Consider the following 19,335-nt stretch of genomic DNA (forward strand, 5'->3'; position numbering starts at 1 on the left):
ACTTTTTTGGTAGCACTAGCAGCTAGTCAACATTTGCCTGATTTATTGTGTTCTCCTTGTGTGGCTTTCAGGTCCAATTCTCATGCATCTTCTTCTGGTGTACATTCCAGATGGAACTTGTGATAATTCTGCTCCCACAGCAGCCACATAATACTTGAACTCTTTGAAAAAATAGCTATATTGGAAGGTACTCAGTATTTCTAAATTAATTGGTTTTAATATGAAGTGAAAATTAGAAGTGACAGAGCTTTACTTAGAGTGGTGATGACAGATTCAGCTGTGCTGTTGGTAAATTGCTTACTGCAATATCATGTTCCCCAACAGGCTTCTTTCCATGTGTTGCTTGTTTTCTTGAACTAGCTACTCTCCTTGTGCAGAAAAACCCCTTTTCATATTTACAGTGGGAGCACTATCTAATGTTCACAGTTATTTTATGTCTAAATCTTAGTATGTGTCTTTTTGTATACCTCTACACCATTATGTATGAGTTTAAGAATGAAAGCTTCCTCATTAAAGTTACTAATTCAGGCCTTGATTCAGCAAGCATTCATGTTTTTATAGCAGTATCTGATTAGCTGTTAATGGATTTTATGTGAACATCTGCACTCATCCTTTGCTGAACCAAAATGATCAAAATTACAGGTCCTGTTGCTCAACCTGTCAGAAATCTGCCTCTTGGGTCATCATCTGTTTTGGGATGGGAGCATCTGATTGTGCATTGTAATCAACAGCTATGATTGAAAGGTTTATGCTATTTTGATACTGTCATGAGAGAGAACAGAATTTCTTTTAAACAGAAGCTTTAACTGAAGCAAAAGCAATTAGGAGAGAGAGGTGGATCATCAACCTACATGCATTTCAGGCTTATGACCTTAGTTATAGGTCATAACTATTTTACAATTATCTAGTGACTCCAAGCTTCAGATGCATATAGAATACATCTGGTTCATGCATATAGTTCTTTATTTGAAAGTTAAAAAAACAAAACAAAGCATTTTTAATGTATTAAAATAAAACTAGATAACTTTTCTATCAATCTGCTTCTTCTTGGAATAGAGTCTCTGTTTAACTGTTTTCCATAAAAATATTTATTCATAATAGTATTTATTCATATTGTTATTAACTATGGAGTAATTTCTATTTACTGATCAGACTACAGAAAATATACTTAATCTTGTTTTAACATTGTTTTACATTATTGCAAAGTTTCTCTTGCATCACAAGGACTGCAGAGTGTTTTTATGTTGTTACTCACTTAAAAGTGTTAGTAACTAGACTATGACCTTTTGTATTAAATTTAAGAGTATAGTTTTAGATTTTCATTGCAACAGTAGAATTATTCACATGCCTCTGGGGTTGCAGTGTTGGGTCACTAACTTCCATTTTGATCAATGCTTGGTGTCAGGGTAGTACTCCCAGAGGGAGCAACCCAAGGCTGATGCAGAGAAAAACTCTTCAGTAGTGCAGAACACAACTGTTCAATTAAAAACCTATAACACATTCTGATTACACTGGACAAATGGTGTGTTCTCTTGTCCCCTACCTTACTCTCAGAAATTCATACTGAAAAGTTACAAAACTTTATAACTAATGAGTTGTCTCTTAGTGTGGTAGATCAGAAAATTCAGCATGAAAAACTCATTCATTTCTTAAGCATGCACATTCTTCTTGAAACTAAACGTATTTCTCTTTTTAAGGGTTGATTTAAGACAAGTCAATAATGAGCTCAGCTTGTTAGCAGAGTTTCTCATTTTCTTCTTTCAGGACTACATATTCAGGGAGCTGGAATACAGAAGAACTCAGCAAAGGATTTAAGGGAATACAATAGGATTTCTAGCAGTTGATATAGTCTCCTTGTCATCACTAAAATACTCACGTATAAAATGAATCAAGCATGGAAAAGGATGTGAAAACAAACAAAATAAAACTGATGTTTGGGAACTAACTGGGGGTAATTCACCTCTAGCTGTAGTTGATCCATTTTGTGTTATAAAAGCAGTTCAGTTTAAACACATGCAATGTGTTGATATAAAAATGCTGCAGTTAGAATTCATTTTTGCAATCTGGTGAATGTCCCTCCCTTTCTTAAGTATATATGGAATATATATTGATAAGACCAAAGAACTCTTTGACTGTAAAGCAGGAGTTTTACTACATTTGCAATGCTCATAGCACTTACAGGCTTTAAGCAAGACAACTCAGACCACTTGAACTTCTTTTTCAGCTGTTCTTTGAATTAAGTGAACAACGATATTGATCCAGTTCTTCTGGGACTGCTAGCACAGCACTTTGTCAGCTTCCTCAGACATATTCACAGCAATCCTGCTGATGAAGTCTTGGAATTGCTTTAACAGCTAAGAGCAGTGCAACCAAAGTCGTCTTGGAGAAGTCATGTTTTTTCATTTCTAAACAGTTGATGTCCAGATTAGGATTCCTCTCCAATGGAGTGGCCTGTTGGGATTGCTGATGCACACTGGGAAATGCTAAAGGAGACAAACATACTCAGCATGTGTAAATCACTTGAAGCCTTTTCCAAATACATTTGACAAAGTTAGAATAGGAAGTTCCTACATTCAATTTCTCAAGCAATATATTCAGTGCAAGCATAATTGTTGCTTCCTTGTGTATGTCTCTGCTTGTGCAAACTGATCTCATACTCACACAATGAACTCAGCAAAGACATAATTCCTGAAACATTTAGGGCACTATTTCTGTAAGAACAGCAACAAGTATGAGGTTTTGTTTGTTATTTAGGGGAAAAAAAAAAAAGGATTTAAAAACTCGAATTTTGAGTCAAATTGAGTTGCAGTTTTGCTTTTATTTGTGTTTTAATGAATGGCTTCATGAAAAGCAAGCATCTTAAAACTTCAGTTTTCATTGATGTTTTCAGTACCAAGACAAAGCCAAATCAAGCTTCTTAACTATTTATTATCTTAACTAAGCCACATGCTTGATTCTGTGTAGTAAGCAAACAAAAAGGCAGGTCTTTACCCTGTAATTTGTAATCTGAAAAGTACATGGAGAAAAACAAACAGCTGGGAAGTGCCCAGAGGGAGGAAAATGCTGGGAAAGGGCTTGACAGAATCTTAGTTCACAGTGTGAAGTCTGTCTTATTTGGATTATGTGGGAGAGTCAGCAGTTGTTGATGGATTGCTTGGTTGGTTTTTCCATATATAGAAACAGACCTATAAACTTGAAAAGGCGAGGATCTATGGGATGTTCTTCTTGGGGTGCAATTTTGAAGAACGAATAGAGGTTTTCTGATATATAGGCCCACTCATTGTGACTAAAACTGAAACCTGTAGAGAAATGTATTCTTTTTAATGTATATTCTGGATCTTATTTTCACTCTTTGGTCTTGACCTCTTCTTGTTTCTGTTTCTGATCAGGTGTCTAAACGTCTGTACAGTATGGGCTGTTATGAAATCTCTTTGGGGGACACAATTGGTGTGGGGACTCCTGGAAGTATGAAAAGAATGTTGGAAGCTGTTATGAAGGAAATCCCTCTGAGTGCCCTTGCTGTTCACTGCCATGATACATATGGGCAGGCGCTAGCCAATATCCTCACAGCCATACAGGTAACATGGGTTCTTATTTTAAAGTCATGATAGAAATAATATCTTAATTCAAGTAATTTTTTTTTTTTAAATCTCACCTTTAAAGGAGAGGAAAGAGCCACTCATTATACTTTCAGCAACTATTGCTCACTTTTCAAATTGTCTATAGGTATTATAGAATCATAGAATACTTGGAGTCAGAAGGGATCTTTAAAGGTCATGTCACCTAGCTCCCCTGCACTGAACAGGGACATCCACAGCTAGATCACGTTTGTCATAGCCTGGTCCAGCCTGACCTTGAATGTCTCCAGGGGCAGGGCTTCCACCACATCTCTGCAATGTAATGCGAGTATTGCAATGTATGCGAGATGCAATGTATGCGAGTGACCTTAACAGTGACCCTCACTGTTAAAGACTTTTTCCTTATATCCAACCTAAATTTGCCCCTTATTTGGTTTGAAACCATTTTCTTCTGTCCTATCACTACAGACCCTGCTAAAGAGTATGTCTCCTTCTTTTTTATAGCTCCCCTGTAGATTTTGAAAGGCCGCTATCAGGTCTCCCTGGAGCCATTTCTTCTCCAGGCTGAACAGTCCCAGCTGTCTCAGCCTGTCCTTGTAGGAGAGGTGTTCCATTCCTTGAATCATTTCCGTGGCCCTCCTTTGGATGCGCTCCAACAGGCCCATGTCTCTCCTGTGCTGAGGACTCCACATCTGGATGCAGTACTCCAGGTGAGGCCTCACCAGTGCAGAGTAGATGGGCAGGATCACCTCCCTTGCATTGCTGGCCATGCTTCTTTTGATGCAGCCTGGGATATGGTTGGCTTCCTGGGCAGCGAGGGCACATTGCTGGTTCATGTCCAGCATGTCATGTCTGGGCTGCCCTCACAGCCCAGAAAGCCAACCATATCCTGGGTTGTATAGAAAGAAAATTACTGCTATTGTTTTTGAAAAGCAAACAAACAAAAAAACACAATTGTAAAAAGATTGGTACTATTGTTTTTGCAAGAAAATGTCAAAATATATTCTGCAACCTTGTATGAAATACAAAGTTCTGAATTCTGATCTACTTATTATCTTCAATTCCATACAAAAACACTAAGAAACATTGATGATGAATAAATTCCATTTATGTTGCATGAATGAGAGAGATAAAATACTTTTTATTCTAATGTCTCAGATTCCACTTTTCTTAGGAGCATCTATACATTCATTGGTCATTAAACTAAAATCTGTTTTACAGATGCGTCTAAATATAAAACAGAATAATGCATTATTACATCCTGATTTCAGATTGATAAGCCTCAGTTATTGACAATCATGTACACAGGATGGTATAGATCATTTTTCCACTACTAATGCACTTTCAGTATGCTTTTATGTTTATGAATTTCATCTTTCAAGCAACTTTGTACCTTATTTAATCTTATTTCAAATTCATAGGTAAGTTATCAGAAATACTTAATTTCCATAAAAGGTATTTTACCCTTAGATTTTGTTTTGTTTTTTAAATAATATAACACAATACAAAAAATAGATTACAAATTCTAATGGAGTTTTTGTAAGGATAGCATCTTAATGAAAAATACTTTCACAAGTACACGCATTCCTTAGGAGAGCCAGTACTGTTCTATTTTATACTTAATGGCACTTTCTGCTTCCTTGCAATTCTTGATGTTACGTTTAAGGTAAACTTTTCTTTGTCCTGTCTTTTTGTTTTGGCACTGCTCTTATTATTTTGTTTAGAAAACAACAGCATCTTGTTAACAGTGTTAGTAATAAAAGCAACAAGAAAGAGCACAGAAGTGTTTCAGTCAGCATGAGAATCTCTGCAGGTATTTGATTAAATGCTGGATGACAAAATCTGATTAAAAAGGGTTCTAACTTATAGTATATTATTATTATTATAGTATTCATTATAGACCCTTACTCACTTTTACTGTTACAAATGTGTGTGTAAGTGCCATGGGATAAATAAATTGCCAATTTCACAGTTAGCTTCAGTTGCAGATGTAATAGCTAAAGGCATGAAAACCCCTGAGTATGGGAGGAGTTTGCCATAAAAATGCTTGAAGGATTGCTTTCAAATCCTTCCTTAAAATAATTGCTGTCATGGTGCCTACTAAACACTGAGCTATGGTTACACTTTGTTAACCCTGGCATTTGTTGTGATACTCATTTTGTGTTTACATCATGCTGCTATCTTTTTATTTACATCTTAATTCTGGAAGAGTTAAATCATCATCAAATTTTTTCCATCTTCCCTCTGGAAGAGGGAAAAAACATGTTAGGTTGCTAACGTGCAGTTCAGGCTACTTTACATGTAAATTCAAGAAAGCAATAGACCTGAAAAAAAAATCCCTAGGCAGCCTTCTCTGATTCCTGGGAAGCCAGGGGTGCCTGAGCTTCCAACAGCAAACTTCCTTATGTGCTCAAGTTCTGCTACAGTGCATGCCTAAAGGTGCTGTGTTTTTGGCTGAACTGAGCTTGTCATAGATTTTGCCAAAATTTCTTGATGAAGCAGGCATTACACAGTCTCCCTGACTGGATTTATGCAAGCAGCTCCTTGGCTTGGCCTAAAGGTAAGTCCCCAGACTCTTGGATACTCAAATGGGTCTGGAATGTCACAACACATCCTGCCTCTAGTGCTGGCTCTAAGTAATGGTTTTGTTTGAAGAGATGGGGCAGCTAGCAGTGAATTATAGCTATTCAATATTATTTCTAAAATAGGGCAACTGTTACTGGTCAGTTAGATTGTAAATGACAAAGGTGGATTAGAATTCCAAGTCACTTTATAGTCCCTGCTGCTGGGTTTGTCTCTGTTTTCCTCTCTGCCTAAGAAACATGAATGGGTAACTTAAAGTACTGGAGCAAAACTGTTGTCTTCAACTCAGTAATTTGTTTCATAGACCAGATTCTCCATAGATGGAATTCCTTACCCTGCCTGCTTTATGAGTTTTTGTAACCGACACAATATTTCATCAGGAGTGAAACATGATTGAGGGGTTATAGAAATAATGGGCTGCAATTATTGCTTGAAAACAGTTTTCAAGAATATTCAGCAGGTAAATTATACTATTCCTAAAGCAGTGCAGACTACAACCTCCGACTGAGTACTGTTGCATTGTATATTGTGTTTCCTAAGAATTAATGACTGACAGCTGGAAAGCCACAAATCACTCTACACTAATTCAGGCATTACTTCGAAGGGAGATCTCCTAGGAGTGGAAAGAGGTGCTGGTGATTCAGTAAGTGATTTTTTATACAGATCACATTGTTCCATGCAGGATTATACTACCCAGAATATTTTCTTTTGTTTGGGGCCGGTCCAAAGTCATCTAGAACTGACAGACCGTATCTGTATAAGAAATTAGCAGGGAAGTAGCCTTGTAATTCTAGTATTCAGTTTTATGTGTGTTGTTTTAGCAAAAGGATAGGTAGTGAAAGATGGAAGAGAGATTAGCCAACTTTTAGTGGATAAGTAATTTTTTAAGTTGAAGTGAATAATATAGGTAAAAAGCACTGCATTAAAGAAAAGAAAGGAGATTCACTTTTATGAAAAGAATCTATGTAAAATGTGAAAAAACATGAAGGGATGTTTCAGAACAAAACATTAAACAGAGATGACTGGCTCTTGATTAGCTGGTTTAATATTAAAATACAAGAATACAGAATTAAATGAGGGGGCAAGTTCGGAGGACAAAAAATGATGTGATGATTTAATTAGAAGTTGTGGTATGTTGAGTAAAATTGCATATGTGGGTTAGTTAATGTGACAAATACAAAATGGGGCTAAAAGAAGTAGTAAAACATCTATAGAAAATTGTTACAGACCTCCAAGGAAGACTAAAAAGAATGGTCAGGAAACTTCTGTGCTGGAGAGGCCCCAAAAAGGTAGACCATTTATCTCAGGAGATTTGAGTTACCTTGATAATTGACTCCTATAGCATTTATGGAATGAGTAAGAAAGGAGAAGTTTTTTAATGGAAATAGTACAAAACTCTGTTTTCTTTTAATAGTTTGTGTAGTTGCCAGAAATAGCTTTGACTGTTTTCATAGCACATACCTTAACATGAGAAAAGAATATGCTAACAGGTAAGTGGGAGTTTTGCCCTGCAGTGATACCTCAGTGAATTAAACAACTGCCTGGTAATCTCACAGAATTTTATCAAATTCAAATTGCTATCTTAAATCATTGATATGAACTGATCCCTACACTACTGGGATCAAGTCCTAATTTTGGGAAAGTGAGTGTGAAATTCTAATGACTTACAAGGAACAAAGATTTTTATTTCTACCTTACTAGAATACAAAATGAATGAGTTTGACAATTAGTTAAGTTTGTTATTTTTCATTAGTCCTTTCTTTTTCAAGCAAATAGGAACTTTGAAATGAAATGCACACTTTAGTACCAGAAACACAATATAGCAAGTCTATAATTAAGCTTTTGAGGCTCAAATTGAAAATTTCAGATTTGTGAATAGGGTATTTCTCATTATAGAAATTATATAATTTCTGTATATGTCACCTCATAGATATCTTTAACGTCCTTGAATTTTAAAAATTAATTTCTTTAAAAACGTCAACAGAACCAACAAAGTGGTGTTGTTGGCTACTGAACTCTTTCCTTCATAACTTAAGTAGATTCTAGACCCCTTTTTACATGCTGAACACATTCACACAAAGGCAGGCAGTGTTGATATGGCTAAGTTTTAAGTGCCAGAACCAGAATAGGAACAAAGATGCTGAAGTTCATGGTGTATTAATTCACAGGGATTGTTATGTTACAGGAGCAGAGTTCAAAACAGCCAGCAGCCTGAAATGGGAGAGCCTTAGGCAACTGAAAAAGGGATTATGTTTTAAATTCCTCTTTTCCACAACTCTTATGAGCTTTACATTTGAAGCCTTAAGTGAGATGAGTTTTGCACCCCAAACCATCTCCTAGGTATAAGTGCCTGACTCATTTGTTGTTTGTTTGTTTGTTTGTTTCAAACACAAGATTTGCTTTTCCTGACTGATTAGCTTGCCTATAGCAAGAGCTGACTGACGGTCCATTTACCTGCCTGTTAAAGCCAGCTCACCATTAAGATGTTTTAGCCACACTTAACTTAAAATTCAAGTTTTTAGTCCAGTATTTCTGGAACTAATTGACCTAAAGAATATATACATAATGATGAATTTCCAACTAAGTACAGCATCTGTAAGAATATTTCTATACTAAAAAATGTGCTTAGCATTTATATCCTGCAGTCGATTCTTGCATTTTTTTTTCCAATTTACTGAATAATTTTATTAGATGGTATATGGTAACTGTTAAGTCACGGTCTGAACCACTGATTGAGCGCCTGGGGAAAGGACCAGGTCAGCCCTGGGAGCACAGGTGAAGGCAATTCACTTGTGTTACCAGAAGGGGTGGAGCCTGGCTGTTCCTCTCAGACCTCCTTTAAGGGCTGACTGGCACTGGGGAAGGTTCTTTACTTGGAGATCCCTTCCTTGTGAAGTTCCCCCTGCAAGCCTAGGTGTTTGGAGATGGGTGAGCGCTTTTCCTTTGTAATGCGATTCTATTCGCACCAGTCTCTTCGCTGCTACACTCCTGTATTGCCCTTCCACTGTTTTGACCCTGCTGATTGTAATAGGTGGATAGTAAAGAATGTAGTACTCATGCTAATGTGCCCCAGTAAGTGGCTATTATGTGCAGCTGGAAGCTGTATGAATTAGAGTAGCTGAATAAAATGAAAAAGTAATAGAGAGGAAATAACGGTGAATTAGCGTGAAGGTATCAGTAGTGGTGGAGGAAGGCTGGATAGGAAGAAGGTAAATATATTTGTATATTTGTCACATATAGCTGTCCAATTGCTTAGGGCTTCTGTTGGAAACTTGTTACGCTTTTACTTTTTTATAGTATCTGAGTGATTTCATGATTTATACATGAAAGCATGCCTGTATGCAGTCTCAGTGTTCTTGATTTTACAAGAAGCAGCAGGATAGATGTTTGAAGTACAATTTTATGAAACCTTATTTTGTAAAAACTTACAAGCACATTTTCCTGTGGTTTAGTTTTTGTGAGCTTTATGTCCTGATTTCTTCTTTGTAATTCATTTCCGGAAAGACACAAAGTTAAAAGGAACTGTTTGTTCTGGATTTATGGTAAAATCCCCCTTTTTTTCTTCATTATAATGAAAAGACATAACTGGGTTCTGATCTTTTGGATGGCTGTTTGGGCAGAGTCATGAAATTAACAGTGATTTTAAAACTAGGTGGGCTCTATTGCAAAATGCTGTGTTAGCGGAGAGAGGTGAGGATGTGAAGTAAGTAAAACATTAACAATAAAACCATAAGACTCTTAGTTCCCTGTTTTTCTAAGGGTGAAATAGCAATAAGAAAGCAAAAGAAAGTCTATAAAAGAGAGCAAAGAAAGCAGGATTAACTCAAAGCATCATTCATTCAGGCATGCACATTTATTTATGTGCTGTTATATACAGTCACCATTTTAGATTATCTAAGTTTGGGTTTGCTTTTTATCTTCCTGCAGCTGGGGTTTTACCACTATCTAAATTCCTTCACTAAAACAAAGTGTTATGTGTGCACGAGCCATTAAGTGAAAGTATAAAATCTTTTTTTTTTTTTTTTTTTTTTTACCATTGATTCCTAGGCCTCATGTTTGTCATTGACAATTGTACTTCTTCCTAATGACCATAGGCCACAGTTGTAATAGTACTATAAATATGTGATATACCTACATCTCTCACATGCTGTCTTACTTATTAGTAACTTAGTATTGGACATTCAAGATGGTATATAGAAAGAAAATAATAATTCTTTTTCCTTTTTATTTATAAAATGCTATCTTTTAAATTCCTTACAATGCACAACCATTCAGATTTATAGTGTAGGAGAATAAACTTCTGTTGAAGGATGAAGACAGGTAAACCAACACTGAAAACGTATTGAGCCTTGCATGTAGTCACTGTGTTAGACTTGAACTAGGAATTTGTCATGGAACAGTGAATATGAATTTACTAGCTGTGGAAGACAGCCTGGCTTTATTTGGCTACTGATAAACAAGTCAAAATATACTCATTTATGAGCAATAAGTAGTAATGGAGGTGATAAACTTTTATGTAGTGGACTCCTGAAGTTCTTGATTGAGCAATACATTAAATACCACTGGGATTTTGTTTTGCTGTGTACTGGAATGCCCATTGCCTTGCAATGGAATGATTTACATCTAAACTCATTTTTAATAGTGTAGTTAATGTTTCAACGTTATACAAAAGACAATTTTTTAAGCCAATAGGGAGGTATTATATGGAGTGAATGAGGTACAGAAGGCAGGAAACATAAAATCTTGGCTTGTCTTTTCCTGAGTTGACATGTCACTGTGTACGTCAGTTCTCTTCGATTTTTCATCTGTGAAATGAAAATAAGGTTTCTTTGTGTGTGTGTGTGTGTGTGTGTGTTTGAAATGCTAGAAGGAGGATCATCAGAAAAGTAAAATTATTTTTATGAAATCCAGATTTCAAAGTAATTCTTTAAATTGTGGCTTAGAAACTTCTTTCAAATAGAATATAATTTTGAGATTTGAAAAGCTAGGGTGTGCGAGTGGGCAAATGATCAAAATACATACATGCACATTCAAATATCTGTGTTTTGTAACATGCCATTACCTTTCTTCTGCACAGACTGGTACTCTGAAGAATTTGTCCAGTCCAACATGGGAGTGGGAAAGGCTTACCATGTGAAACACTTGCATGTTTTGAGATTTTGAGAAGTATTAATATTGTTTGCGTTTTTAATTTGAGAAACGCATAGAATTGTAGTTTCAGCAGACTTCACAAGTTTTCTTGATTCATTTGTAAACAGCAGAATAAAGACATACTAGGATTCTGCTGAAGACTTAGCAGAGAGCTCCAAAAAGTAATTTCAAGGTTCAGATAGGGAAACATTAGAAAAAGCACAGCTTGACTGAGATGGGATTCAGGAAGGGCTGGTCATGCTTCACTATTTTGCTGGAATTCTTTGAGGCAAATGCTGCCAAAGAAGACAAAGGATATACAGTGGCCATCATATGCTTTGATTTGTCAGAAAACAATTCACAGTGTTCTGTACTGGAAGTTAATATTAAGGCGTGGAGGTGTAATAAATTGGAAGTTGGCTAAATGGCGTGAAACAAATGGAGTTACAAAACACAATTTCTTCAAGCTGGAAAGCACCCATTAGCTGAGATGTGGAAGTACTGGCCTGATTAAATAAGTAATTCTTAGTACTATAATGTTCTTAAGGGCAATTGGTCTTAGATACGGAAATTAAAATTGTTAGACTTAAATTCAGAAGTTTTAGACTTCTGTTGTGATAGGATAGCTATTTTATTTTATGTATAAATCTGTCTAATATTCTAAAAAGAAAGAAGTTTAGGATCAAAAGGAGGAGAGTAGGAATGAATATAATTATTTGATAAGGTAATATGTTTTTTATTACAGTGAGCCTCTCAAAAAAAAAAAAAAAAAAAACACCTTCCTGGAGTTTTCTACTTTTGGATTTCTTTGGGAGCTATTTAGTCCTAGGTACTTAACAGATAGCTTTTGGGTTTGAAGTGCAAATGATACTTCTGAACTGTTTGCCAGTATCCTAATAAAGCCATTAACAATAACCAAATTATTTAGAAAATGTCAATTTGTGTTTTTATTTTCCTTTTTTCATTTTTTTCCTATCAGAAACAGCATGAAAATAGGCATAGCTAGTAATTAAAAAATTCGCATTTAATCTAAAGAGAGATGTGACATTAAGAAGGGAAAGAGTGAGCAAAATTGCTCAAGAATGAAAACTAACAAAAAGAAGTGAGGAAAACTGGTTTTGGAAACAAATAAATGAAAGGAAAATGGCGGGTGAGCTGTGAAGAGATACCAGATTGCATTGATTCTGTTAAGAAAACTTAAGAGAGTACACGCTTGGGGAAAGTAGAAAAACACTTGTATTATATCAAATAATATCACTACTATGAGTAGTCAGCTAGTTACTTTTGCAAGTGGAAAAACATACTGCAGAAATGAGTATATCAGACCTACATATGGGAAGAAAATGAAAACATTAGCATTCATACTGAAAATTGAAGAGATTTCCCAGTATTTTCTCTGTTCTTTCTCTTTTTCTTCATAAATATACCAGTTTTATATTATTGTTGGTAATTTCAATGAAATAAAAAAGTAAGAGAATAAACAGTACCACTCCTGCTCTTTAATCAGATCAGTACAAAAGAAGGAGCAGCCCTGTTTTTGTTGCTTTCTGCTGCCTTTAGCAGGATGTGCATAGTATGCGTTTTCTGAAGGGTTAAATGTTTCTGACCTTTCTCTCCGTGCTTCAGAAAAATATGGGAATAATATATTGTTACTTACCAAAGTAACAGCCAAAGTTGCAAGATGAAGAAATATACATTTACTTAAAAAAGGTAGCATTTATGGTTTCTTAGTATATTGTAAATGATTATCAAATAATAGAAATCCTCATTCTAGCTGCTTTTAATATGATGATTGAATTTCAGAAGCTTTCAACCCTAGTTACTGAACCAGCAAACCTCAACTCTCTCTGTTTCAGGATACTAATCAGACAAAGAGATCCTTCATCAAAAATAGATTATTCTCATTTCCAAATTCTCTCACTAGTACTGAGTTGGAACAGTATATACTACTTCCCTTTGGCTTAAAATCAAGCCTTAACTAACTTTTAAAACATTTTTAAACAGTGTTTAAACTGAATTTTTCATGCAAATTCATGTATGTTTCTGTATGTCTCTGCAAGTTCATATGGATTTGTCACTCTAGATGTGGAATATGAATTGAGAAATCGCTGTAGTATGAGAAAAATAACATCTAAAGTGGTTTTAGCAATTTTTTTAAGGCAAAGATAAATTTATTTACTAATAGCACTGAAGCTGCGGATTTATAGAAGGAATGAGTTTGGCCCAGAAGTTTTGTTGTCTTTCCACTTTTTTTCTGTGCTTGCCTACGTAGACTTTATTCTTAGAGTGCAGTTTCAATGTAGTTTTCCTAATCTCCAATTGAATGCTTTCATTTCTGAGTTTTCCATGCTGTAAGTGATATACAGTTGGACATTTCATTCTTTGGTGACAGTGATATGTTCCAGTTCCAGCTTTGTTGATAATTTTCCGATTCATTAAATCCAGAACCATTAAGACAATTCCTTTTTGATTGACCAATACCTGAAATCTAGTATTGCTTCCATAACTGGGTGTCTTTCTCCTGTTGTGAAAGCACTACTTTTGAATGTAAAAATGAACAGATAGCTTATTATAAATGATTCTTAGGTCTTCATCAGATGCTGTTCTACTGTATCATTCTTTACTTGTCATATCTGGAACTTTGTAAAATGGAAAGTAATTAAAGTCTGTAGAGTCTGAGTAGACAATTCTGTCTTATTTCACCTTTTGCCTATTGATAACAGGTGTGGAAAATTGTGCTTGCAAACAAGGCTCTCACAAGGTAGTACAGTACGTGATGGAGGTACTTAACCCATAGATTAAAAGCCCTTCTGAGGACAGTGCTCTGTACAGGATGTTATTGTCTACCTCTGTTCTACTTTGTAATTCCTTTTTTTTTTTTTTTTAACCATTCTTTGTCTCCCTCAGAGCCTGGCTGGGTAAATATACTGCTGGCAACTTACTGACAAGAAGGGGAAATGATATGAGCAGATACCATGTTCCTACATCATCTAATCATAATATTTTCCCTGGCACTTAACATTCATTTTCTCTTCTCTTTCACTATTTTCCTAGTCATTGTTTTCTAGCTGTAAGTCCACATGACCAGAGAAATAGTCTTCTTACAGACCTCCTTCTATCATCCCAACTGTGTCTTGTTTAACTTGACTATTTAAATGGCTAGAAGTCAGCATCATCCAGTTCTGAAGTGGACTGGGCAGTAATCCAGCTCTTTCTGTTAGAGACAGACATTCACTTTTTGGAATAGAAACAAATTACTTCCAAATGCTGGAAATGTAAGAAGGCTTTTCAGAAAAGGTTTTCAGGTGTTTATAGAAGAAAGAAGTGTAAAATAGTTTTCAAAATGCTAAGCCCAATTTAAAATAAATATTTAGTGCTTTTAGGAGTTGTGAAAATATAGTACTAGAAAACTGAAGTCTCTAAACTGTAACATGCATAAAAAATGTAGTGAGGGCACACAATGTCAATTTCCCCTTGCACTTTTTCTATTGTGCCTCAACTGGATTGCATGCATAGAAAGGTGGTAGTTTTTTTTTTCCTCACCCCTCCCCTCCCTTTCTTTTTGTTTTACGTGAGACTTACATGGCTGGCTGTAAGTTTGTCAAGATGAATGCCCATAACAATCCCAAACTGAACTACTTTAAAACAGCTTTTGATACGATGTCTGAAAAATCTAGATTATCTAGTCTGGAAAATGCAGACTTCTTGTGGAATCATAGAATGATTTGAGTTGGAAGGGACCTCAAATATCATCAAGTTCCATCCCCACTACCGCAGGCAGGGTTGCTAACTGCTAGATCAAGTACTGGATCAGATTGCCCAGGGCCTCATCCACCCTGGCCTTAACCATGTGCAGGGATGGGGCATCCACCACATTTTTGGGCTACCTGTTCCAGCACCTGCTCACTTATTGATTTGAAGGTGTTTTTTCTGTGTGTGTGCCTCATTCGGACACTCTCTCATTGTCCACAGCTATTACCTATCTCTTTTGTTTATATGATGTCTTACTTATCTATTACACAACTTCTACAACACATAAAATGAGATTTCCATGCACAAGTATTTTACCCAGCTGACTCATCATAGATCTGCTCCATCTTGTCTCTCCACTCAGCATGCTTCCCACAATATACATTTCTTTATAAATTTCTATACATCAATTTTAGGTATCAGTCTATGCGTCTTAATAGGTGTAGCACTTGTAGAATTGCTATATTGCTACTTTGTGTGTTCCCAGTCTCATCCTACTATTCTTGTTGTATAATTTTTTTCCTTATTCATTTCATACTATTTCCCATACTGTATTCATTTTTTCATAACTCCATTTAATGTCACCTTTCTGTTGCTGCCTAGGTCCAGTGAAATGTCAAAACTGGCTACATTTGTGCTCATAAATTACCTGTCCCTAGGCTTCTTCGGCATCGAGGCTGATTGATATGAAAAGTTCATCCATGAAATTGTTGCCTTCCAAAACAATGCAGTCACCTCAAAACTGCCAACTAAGGGTGATCTGTAAATAGTGCTAGTTCCTAAAATGTGCCAGAAATAGTTTGTTGGAATCCTACATGGCCAAGGTTTACGGCAAGAATTATGCACAGTGTTCCATTTATTTTTGCTACTTGGAAGTCTTCCCTGACATGGTTTTATTTTTCTGGTCATATATGTAGCAACCAGAGAGCACAAGTAACATTACATTTAATGCAGGAAAGAGAGTTTTTACTATTGTTCCTGGTGGTAAAGGCCACTGGCTGTCCCCGCTACTGAGGTTTTCAAGTTCTGGTCACCCCTGGCAGTGCTCTGTGCTGCTGGAGTCCCTGGGGGTTTTCACTACCCCACTTACAAGAGTCTTTATCACACACCTGTACACTGTATGTGTTTTTGTGGTGAAGGTGGGAATCCCCAAATTACACATCCTTGATTCAAGGCACTGAGCAAGTGCTCTTCAGGAGGCTATCATCATTGTTTTGAAAAGCTGATCTATTTTGGCTGGGTTTTTCCAAAGCAATGTAGTTCAGGGCAGACATCCTTCCCGCAGGATTTCAGCTTGATTAGTAAAAATTGGCAAAGCTGTAAGTAGCGTACTGTAGGATCTGAGTAGGGAAGATGCTGGCCAATCTATGTAGCTGATATTTCTAATATGGCAATTTAAATTAAATTTCTAATTGAAGTGCATCACCAAATTGATGTCTGTACTTAAAGTAGTCTGAAACATTCTTGATTAACACTTAATTTGTTAAGAGACAACCTACCTCCTCCTGTGATTAAGATGTACTTATGATTCTAGGATATGTACTTCAGCTTCTTTCTGATCTAGAACATCTGAGTATGCTAGTAGTTGTGCACTGACCTTTATGTTTTAAGATAGTCTCTTTCTGGATGGACTGTGGTATTTGGGGCCTGGGTGTCCTGGTGGATGACAGGTTGGCCATGAGCCAGCAGTGTGCCCTTGTGCCCAAGAGGGCCAATGGCATTCTGGGGTGCATTAAAAAGAGCGTGGCCAGCAGGTCGAGGGAGGTGATCCTCCCCCTCTACTCTGTCCTGGTAAGGCCTCATCTGGAGTGCTGTGTCCAGTTCTGGGCTCCCGACAAAAAAGACAGGGATCTCTTGGAAAGAGTCCAGTGGACCTGGTGTAGGGAACCTGCTTTGGCAGGGGGATTGTACTTGATGATCTCTGGAGGTCCCTTCCAACCCCTACAATTCTGTGATTCTGTTCTGAGCTTACATGTTGTACACTGAAAAGCGATGTGGTACGATGGCAGTAATACCATATAGTATTTCAACATAATTTTAAAGCAATTCTGAAAAGAAAATCGCAAGTTTGGTTAGGATACATTTAAGTGCTTGTAAGAACGTTTTGTCATTACATTAAAAAAAAAAATACAAACTATAAGAGCTGCTTCACTTGTTTTTAGAAATTCTCCCTAAAATCATCTTGCACTTCAATCAGGTTGTGATTCTGTATAAATCTGCCAGAAGATAAATATTTTTTAAGCTTTTGTATTTTTCTACACTGTCAAAATTATTCTCCCTTCCTTTTTCTCCTGACGTAGATGGCTGTTTCGGGGTTTTTTTGTTTTGTTTTGGGCTTAACAGTAAATGTAAAATAATGACAGTATTGCTACAGTGGTGCTCACTTGAAAATGGTATTTCTTTTCATTAACTTACATTGTTTGTGAGTATGGTAGAGTAAGACTAGTTTGCCTTGTCAGGAACAGTCACGGGAAATAACTGCAACTGGGTCCCAAATCTCAGTGTCTCCAGCAGGGAAGTGCACTGTTTACAGCATGATGCTTACTTCCTTTTTGGGCAGCTCTACAGACAGCTGTGCTGAGGGGGTGTAACTAAACCTCTGGCCATTTTTGCATATTTATGGCTTCTTGGAACCAATTTTGTTATGATCCAGCAGGCAGTGAAGGAGAGAGATTTACTTCCTATTGTTGAGGCACATCAGACAGCGTTAAATAAGCTGTTTAAGTAAATTAAACTGCAGAAAGTCTAGGGATGCTGGTACCAGACATCGTGAAGTTTCAAATTCTCTGTAAGAGAGTATGTTCAGATCATTGTAGCTGTATGAGAACAAATTGTCATCTTGCATAACTGCGATGAGGCAAAGATGACTCTTCGGTCAAGACAGAAACCAAAGCTGATCCAGTACTTAAAGTATGACAATCATCTTTCCCTTCTGTGCTGTCCAGAAGCAATGCTGAATCGCTCTTCTGAAGCAAGTCATTTCTCATTTTTCTATTTTTTCATTTGAAATATTACAGTACAAATTGAAACAGCCAGGGTTTGAAAACAAAGCCTTTTTGATCATTGTAAAGACAAATGGATGATATGTTCCATAATTTTTACCAGCTTGCATATTTTCCTGATTATTTAATTCTTTTCTCCCTTGTTGCTTAGTGCAACTACTATACAGTGACAAATTGTTAGAGGCAAGTTGATGTGATTTGCTTAACATGAAGTCCTTTCAAATGCAGAAAGTAAACAATTATAGAAGGAAGTATTTTTCTCTGATCTGTGTTCTTTATAGTTAGATGTTGCTCATGCTAGGAGTTGTACCAATATGTAAGAATTTTTTATTTTGATGGACCTTTTCCACTTAAGAATACACTGTATGAACAGAGTAGAAGTAGTCTTAACAAGGCAATATAATGTGCATTTATAGCAAAACAGAAGATGCTAAGTTGAATTTTTTTAAACAAAGCTGGTGTTCGGGCAACTTTTTTTTTTTTTAAGAATTTTATGCAGCATAAGGAGAAATAGTGTAAAGTAGATTACAGTTTGTAATCTTTAATGTAGCTTCGTGCTACCATTTAACTAGTCATTGTATTAGAAAGCAAGATTTTCTTGGAAGTATTGTAATATGATAAGGCATTATAATGCAATGTGATGAATACTACAGAACTGATGCACATATAGCAGAATAGTAGAAACTGAGAAATTGTCATACTCTCTTTTAAAGTTTACTGCATTGTGATGAGAATCATGCGAAAAAGCTTTATTTAAAATAAAGATTAATTCTTTCATGTAGTGTCTGAAAAGATGCCCTATTTGATTACGTTTTCTCTGGTCACTTTACAGTAGTTATTAACTGTTTAATCCCATCCTGGATTCCTGCTCAGGACATTACATTTTATAACAAAATGGAAAGTTCTACTTCCTTGAAATTACATAGATGAATGAGTAAAACATATATTCTGGAGTTCCTAAAAGGAGATTGCTCCTTGGTTCTATATCTTTACAGTAGAAGCCGTGTTTTCCAACAAGACCTTGATGGCCCATTTGTTAAATACATTTGTCTGAGTCTTGAATAAAATTAAGCCTGTGCATAGCTATTTGCAAGTTCACGGGTTATTTAGTGGGAATGAATAGAAAACTCAAATTTACTGATGGAAACAATCTCTTTATTCCTTTCTATATCTTTTGCAAAAATAATAATAATAATAATAAAAAACAGGAATATTTACTAATTTATTATACCATAACTTGCATTGAAATTTTGCTGTAACTTGTGCTTACCTAAGTGGAATCCTAGTCTTCC

General features: G+C 36.1%; 1 protein-coding gene across 2 annotated transcripts in view; it reads left to right on the forward strand.

The window, feature by feature from the left end:
• The window catches only part of HMGCLL1 (3-hydroxy-3-methylglutaryl-CoA lyase like 1), a 72,804-nt gene that overhangs the window by 38,745 nt on the left and 14,724 nt on the right, over positions 1-19,335 (forward strand). For both annotated transcript variants that reach the window (XM_031610952.2, XM_031610951.2), the window contains exon 7: positions 3,390-3,578. In XM_031610952.2, coding sequence (XP_031466812.1) covers positions 3,390-3,578 — 189 coding nt within the window. The remainder of the gene's footprint in view (positions 1-3,389; positions 3,579-19,335) is intronic.

The sequence above is a fragment of the Phasianus colchicus genome, chromosome 2, assembly GCF_987193195.1.
Source record: "Phasianus colchicus chromosome 2, bPhaCol1.hap1.1, whole genome shotgun sequence".
In the NCBI taxonomy this organism is placed as follows: Eukaryota; Metazoa; Chordata; class Aves; order Galliformes; family Phasianidae; genus Phasianus; species Phasianus colchicus.